Source organism: Arachis duranensis, chromosome 3 (genome assembly GCF_000817695.3).
Source record: "Arachis duranensis cultivar V14167 chromosome 3, aradu.V14167.gnm2.J7QH, whole genome shotgun sequence".
Lineage (NCBI taxonomy): Eukaryota > Viridiplantae > Streptophyta > Magnoliopsida > Fabales > Fabaceae > Arachis > Arachis duranensis.
The window spans coordinates 120,127,754-120,135,024 of NC_029774.3; the positions used below are offsets into that span (position 1 = coordinate 120,127,754).

Below are 7,271 nucleotides of genomic sequence, written 5' to 3' on the forward strand. Positions count from 1 at the left end.
ATGATTGAGAAATTCGGTCTGTTGATTCAAATACTATTCTTTGTATATAACATTTAGAATTTACATATTTATTACTTCTAAAATTCACATTTTTATTTTTAATATTAGGTTAATAATGGTGTTTTTTTAAATTGTGATCTACCGTAGTAATTTTTTTAAAATGTGGGATGATTTAATTTACGGAGTACAAATCGGACGGTTCGATTTGTGTTTAAGAAATAAAAAAGATTTGGAGTACACAGATCGGACCATCTTGTGTACTCCATAATTTTTTATTTTTTAAACACAAATCAAAATTTTAAAATTTTTTAAACACTGTACCTCCTATAATTTTAAAAAACATACAAAATTACCATATTAAGGTATATAACACTCATCCTAATTTTATTTCCAAATTTTGTAGCCTCTAAAATTATTCATTTATTTTATCAATAATTAAAAAATATAAAAAATAAATATATTTAAAAAAAAGCTAAAAAAATAAATTATGAATCTCAAATATTATTTATATTGAATTTAGATTATTTGAATTTTAAATTTTTATTTGATAAAATATAATTTCTCTTATATTTTTTTATCTCACTTATGAAATAAATGATAAAAAATTATATTTTATTTTTTAAAATAAAATTTAAAATTTAAAAGATCTAAATTTATTCATATATAATATAGGAGGGAGGGGAGAGAGAGTGATTTAATTTTGAAGTCAAAAGAAGAAAAGAAAAATCCAAAGAGATCATTAAATAGGAGAGGAAAAAATTGGAAGGAAGATCCATGAATTAAATTTGAAAATGAGGAGAAATTAAAAATAAAATTTAATGAGTTCAACGCTGAGTAAGGGTGAGCTAGCAGCAGTGAGGCAGTGACGCTATAAAAGGCGCGTAGAAAAATTCTCGTGAACAGAGTGAGTGAGAGCGAAAAAGAAAAAGAAAAAAAAAATAGAGGAGAGGGCCCTACACCCCTTGCGATTACGAAAACATTTCTTACCAAACCAAAAACAAAACACACTCTTTTTTCTCTCTTTTGTTAGTTTGAGTTTAACCTTAAGCTATGGATTCTCCAAGAAGGTACTACACCCACCACCACCATGGCAGCCCTAACAGCAGCACAAGCAGCAACAACAGCAATGCCCTCCTCCAACTGCCGCCAACGCCACCCCCTCTGCCGCCATTTCAGAGGAACCTCGGGAGATCCGAACCGGCAAGTTCTTTCCCGACAACATTCATTCAGGCTGACCGTAATTCCTTCAAGCACGTTGTTCAGATGCTAACCGGCCGCAAGGACGCCACCCCCAGCGGAAGCAAGAGCTGCCACCAGCACCATATCCCTCCGATGAAGACATTTCCCAACAAGAAGCAGCAGCAATCGGGTTTCAAGCTCTACGAAAGGAGGAACAATCTCAAGCTGAATCCTCTGCTCCCCCCAGCTGGTCGAGCTTCATCCAATAACAACATTAACGTTATTAACGTTGTTTCTCCTCGGAATCATCATCACCATCATCACCACCACCATCATCATCATGAATTGCTGTCACCGAGCATCCTCGATTTCCCTGCTCTGGTTCTTAGCCCTGTCACTCCACTCAATCCGGACCCGTTTGGTCGTTCCTCTTCCCCCGCCGCCGCCACTCCTGTTTTGGATAGGGAGGCTGAAGAGAGGGCCATAAACGAGAAAGGGTTTTACCTCCATCCTTCTCCGGCAATCACTCCTAGGGAGGCTCAACCCCGCCTCCTCCCTCTCTTCCCAACTGCAGCTTCTCCTTCATCGCCTTAGATTCCCCCTCTCTTAAATTTCTTTTTGGGTTTCGTTTCTCCTTTAGATTTTGTTTAAGACTTTTATATCAATGGCATTGATGAGGACGAAGACTGAGGAGACAGGGTGAGAGATTAAAATTGTAATGGGGGAGTTATTTTACATTGCCGATCGATAATCAAATAAATTATTATTATTATTATTATTATTATTATTATTATTATTATTATTATTATTATTATGCAATTAATTGTATTTGCAAAATAGTACTCTAGGTTTCCTTTTATTTTCTTTACTTTCTTTTGCTCTGTTTCCTGCTTTGTTCTGAGTGAATGAGTGAGTGAAAGAGAAAGCAGAACCCAACTTTGACTCTTTTTATATCCTTCTTTAAATGGGCATGCAGAAAAACAAATACAAAGGCAAGTTCTCGTTTAAAAATATGAAACTGATTAATGATATAATATTCCCATAATTAACACACACATAATTATTATTTGAAGCCATGGTGATGAATCGGAAATTAATATTGTAAGAGACAATGTTTGAAATAAACAACGATCATAAATTGGTTTCTCTTTCTCTAGCCTCTTGAATGTAGGTCGTGCAGGGTGGCTATGAAATTCAGAGGGACTTTAAATTTACACTAGTGTGCGTGATGAAATGTTTGCATGCATTAATGGGCGTGTTTGAATTTCTTCTTCTGCGATTCAACTCTGTCTCTGTGGTTGCTTCAATCTGAGGGCACGCATCAATAATTGGCAACAATAAATATAACAATAATGAATGTTATAACAAAGCGCAGGGCGGTTTTCGTTCACAGAGAAAGAGAATCAAACTGGTTTTCATTTCAATCAATAGAGTCATCCACTATTTTTTAATATACAACGTAGTTTGTGTACATAATTCAGCATTGCAACGATTCTTACAAATTAATAAAGTGACTTTTTATAGTAAGAATTTTTTAACGTAAAAATATAGGCTCAACGATTGATACCTATCATGTTACACTTTAACTAAAAAAATGTTTTTTTTAAGAAGGATTTAGTTGTAATATGAAAAAAAATTGATTAGTTTAATTTGATTTAATAAATCACTCCTAAAAAATAAATCAGTTTTTTTAGCATACTGCAACATAGTACATGTATGTGTGTCATTGAACTTGTATCTTTGTCTGAAAAGAACTCTAATAATTTTTATGAGTTTCTCCCCACTAATAATGTGGACAATTTTATAATAATAAAGAGATTTTTATATGAAAAGAATGAAGAAATATGTATAACTTATTTTAAAAATTAAAAAATTGATACATTATGTTAAATAAGTATTTTTTTAACAAGAGAGCTCAACATAATAATAAGTGGAACAAGAAGAACAAGCAAATAAAAAAATTAAAAAAATTACAAAAAAAACTCATCAACCATTTTTTGTGTTCCTCTTTTTTATAGTGTATTCTTGATTTTGTACTCCTAATTTTGTATTCATGGAAATATCTTTAATCACTCTAATCTTACTAAAATTCTGTCAATCCAATTGCAAGATCGTTAAAACAGAAGTGCACCAGTTGCATATTTTTTTTATCTAATTCTTACTAAAATTCTGTTAATCTGACAGCATCCTTTCTCCATCCACCTGCACAATCTCGTTGAAATCTCTTATAACTCTGCAATATAACTCAATTTCTCCCATACCACAAATTTCTCTTCTCTTGTATGAACTTTATACACCACAAAAAGTATAATTGAAATTATTTTTAGTAAAATCCTTTCAACAATCGACCAAAATTCTCCTTTATGACAACGACTCATTTTAAACATTATTTCATCACAAATTAACAGTAAACCACTTAAAATTCCCTCCGACTCAACATATTCTCGCAATAATACATAATTGAATACGTGTATAAAATTTATTCACTTAAATCCTTAAAAGGAAAATCATTTAAAAGTTTAGTAAATGACTGTTTAATATGGAAGAGTAGTATGTTTGGATTATTCTTCCTGATTGTGTGAGATATGAAATGATGATTACTAGTACCCATAAATATATCTAGTGATGAAGGGGCGTTGAAATTTTTATTTTATTTTGTTTTATCGTCTGTGGAAGGGAGTAGGGACCCCATTTCATTTGAGTCAGGGTGTAGTAGGAAAAAGGTTGAGCAGCCGTAAAAAGCAATGATGCAAAGATAGATAGTTCCTTTTTTTTTCCGCCCTCGGATTCAGTATTTTTTTACTCAAAGGCGAAGAAGATCAGAGGAATCGAGTGGGACTACAAATTGTGATCATGAAAGGAAAGAAAAAGATAGAAATGGGAAAGCCAGAAAACATGGCATTGACGTGACAACTTTGTGTTTGTTGTTTGTTTGTTCGTTTGTTTGGTTCCGAGGGTTACATGATTTTTGTGGACTTTGCAACTCTTGGTTGGTGCTACATTTATTGGGAATTTGAAACTTAACATGTGCACTGCTCTGAAGCCCTTGGTCGCATTATGCCATTATCGACGTACCCACCCCCTTTCTTCTTATAGAACTCATTATGGATTTCTATAATATTTTGATTATAAATAATACCCTATTTATTTATAAAATTACATTTTAAACAATGTATATTACATTTATAACAATATTGATTGATACGGGTTCATTACCTATCAATAAATGAAGTATAGTTTAATTTGTTTTGTTGTCGCATGCGATCATTTGCCTTCCCCTAACAAAATCATCAACATAATCGACTACCCTTCTCATTAATTGGACTGGACTCTAAACTCACTTAATTTCAAAAGTCACATCCTCAATTAATCCAAATTAATTCTAATTTCACTAGTTTACCACACTAACTCTAATTTACCCTATGCTCTTTTGTTGTTACCATGGACACACTATAGCTCCAACCCCCATATCCTTTTCCAGTGCCGCATACCCATCAGCTCTGTCGATAGGTCTCCTCGGCGCTGCCTCTGCCTGCCACATGCGCAGCCCGAGTTGCTCCGCCCACCCGCGAGGACGCCGTCGTCTTCAACACCACAACACAACCCCGCCGATGCTACTACTCACAGAGGTCGACGCCGCCGATGCTAGTTCACACGGAGGTTGATGTTGTTGCGGGCGTCCTTCTCGTCTGAAGGCGTCGACGACGCATTGCCTCCTCCAGGCTGCAACAACAACAACCTCTGTGTCCACGCCACTCCGCCACGTTTAGCCGCCGACCGTCGCACACTGCTCTCTGCAATCATCCCGGTGTTCTCCAATTGGTTAGTATATTATTAGGGTTTTAAGTAACAATAGCTGTTTCGATTTTGGTATTCATGGTTCTTATGTGATGGTCTTGATTTTTGTTGGATTCATGAATTTTTCATTGATTTTAGTTGGATGTTTCTTCTGAGATAGTTTCATATAATTTTCTTGTAACTTTTTTCTGAATTGCAGTTCATTGAGCTCCTTTAGTTCATGCTTATTTTAATGGGAATATAATGATGTATATTGATTTTAAGGTCGAATTTTGATTCTGGACTTTCATATCGTGTAATTTCGTTTAATTTTTATTTGCCACTATGTGTTTGTTACTTGGTTATATGTATGTTTAGTGTAACTTTGCTATTTTTAGCTATATGCTATGATGAGTTTATTGTCTTTTTATTAGTTATATGCTATAATGGAAACAACATAGAATTGAATTTACCGAAAATCTATCATTACTAAACACTAATTTCCTATGATTGTGTGCCTGCTATAGTTCATGTAAAGAGCAATAACATATTGCTTGATCATGAGTTTAGGCCTCATGTAGCAAATTTTGGGCTTGCTAAGACCTTGTAGCGTGAGGCGGGTGACAGAGGTGCTGGTGTTGGTGCCGGTGCCATGTCCAGGTTGCTGGATCATATGAATACATTTCTCCGAGTAAGTTCTCTGGAAAACTTTTGGGTATTATTCAAATTGAATGGCATCACCATTCAAGGAGAAGTAATGACCACCATGAATCATGATAAGTATCTAGCAGCTCAGTTTAGACTATTGGGATGTGTCAATTTGAGTTAAGGTTCAAGTTATTTGTTTTGGAAAGCTTTATTGCTAATATCTACCTAATTGATCCACTTGCAGAGTATGCTTATATGTTCTATATGCTTATGACGAGATGTTGAATTAGTTATGAATGGCTAGTCTTTGTTTATAACTATGGAAAATTTATTCTGTTGTTGATTTAGGAGCAAAGTCAGAACTTGTAAATGATTGATCACATGGAAGCTTGTTCTAATTTTCCGGGAGATGCATAGATGGAGAAGAAACAAAAGCTTGTGCAGTATAGAGAATTCTTTTGATAAGACCCTTGCCTCACCGGTTCTTACAAATAATTAGATGCTAAAAAAACTTGTTGAAAGCCAACTTGTATGTTCTTCGGAACGAAAAGTAGAATGTCATAACATTCCCTTGTTTCCTTTGATTTCATTTAGGCAGAAATTGTACTAGCTTAGTAGATTCATTATTTTTAGTTAAATTATTCTATTGTAGTTTCTTAAGATGCTTTGTTTGATTAATTAGCATACAAGGAGAAGTTGTTAGAAATGAAGACGGCAAAGATATTTAATTTTTTTGATATGTTAAAGATGCTTCTCCAGATGATATCTTTTTGCTTTTGTTAAACACTTGTTTTGTTTTAGCCGGTTTATACTTGGATGTGTCTTCTGTTGGATGTGTCGTCTGTTTAAAATTTGTTTGGATATGTCTTTAATGAATGTGTCTTCTATTGGAAGTGTCTTTAATAGATGTGTCTTCTGTTTAAAACTTATTTCAATGTGTTTTTAATGGATGTGTCCTCTGTTTAGAACTTCGATGTTGCTTTTTAAGACTTGTGAAATTTCTTTGGTTATCTCTTGTAAAAAAAATTTAAGTGTGAATGTGCCTTCTCTGTTAAGACATTGATATGTCTTTTTGTATTTGTTAAACACTTGTTTTGTTTTAACCGACTAATGTTTGGATGTGTCTTTAATTGTTAGATGTGTCCTTAATAGATGTGTCTTGTGTTTTAAACTTCTTTGTGATGGATGTGTCTTTTGTTTAAAATTTGATTGGATATGTCATTAATTTCGTAACTACTTAAGATCAGGTAAGATTTAATTCGTTCTGGTGCACCTAATCTAATATTTGAATACAAACTCCTACCTTTAGCAAAGCGGACCAACTTTTGATCAAGACCACAAAAATAAATAAGAAATAAATAATGATTTGTCATATAATCTGAACATAATTGACTACAACCCAAAGTTCACGATTCATGAAACTAAATGACAAACCCCATTTTGAAGGTTTATCTTGTGCTGATTTCAGGGGTTTTATCAATGATTCCACACACTTTCTATATGAGAATAGAGGAGTTTGCATTCCTTTCCTAATTTTGCCTCATGAATGAAAACATGCTCATTTTGCACTAAAATAGATACATTTCTAATCTTCTCTTGATGCCATTCGATGCCGTGACTTGTGTGTTAAGTGGTTTCAGGATATAGAATAGGAATGGACAGGAAAA

The 7,271-nt window shown here is 33.8% G+C and overlaps 1 protein-coding gene and 1 long non-coding RNA gene across 2 annotated transcripts; both read left to right on the forward strand.

Moving 5' to 3' along the window:
- The first annotated feature begins 920 nt into the window (after positions 1-920).
- On the forward strand, positions 921-1,952 carry LOC107480789 (VQ motif-containing protein 4-like). Its single transcript, XM_016100963.3, has one exon. The coding sequence runs from the start codon at positions 1,051-1,053 to the stop codon at positions 1,771-1,773; it is 723 nt and encodes a 240-aa protein (XP_015956449.1). The 5' UTR covers positions 921-1,050; the 3' UTR covers positions 1,774-1,952.
- Positions 1,953-4,519: 2,567 nt separating this feature from the next.
- Positions 4,520-6,388, forward strand: LOC127745806 (uncharacterized). The gene is made up of 3 exons (XR_008007380.1): positions 4,520-5,001; positions 5,484-5,647; positions 5,953-6,388. It is a non-coding gene; the product is annotated as an uncharacterized LOC127745806 (long non-coding RNA).
- Positions 6,389-7,271: the final 883 nt, after the last annotated feature.

Excerpts from the sequence above, each read along its gene's own strand:
- LOC107480789 (XM_016100963.3), top strand. The coding sequence starts at position 1,051 with ATGGATTCTCCAAGAAGGTACTACACCCACCACCACCATGGCAGCCCT.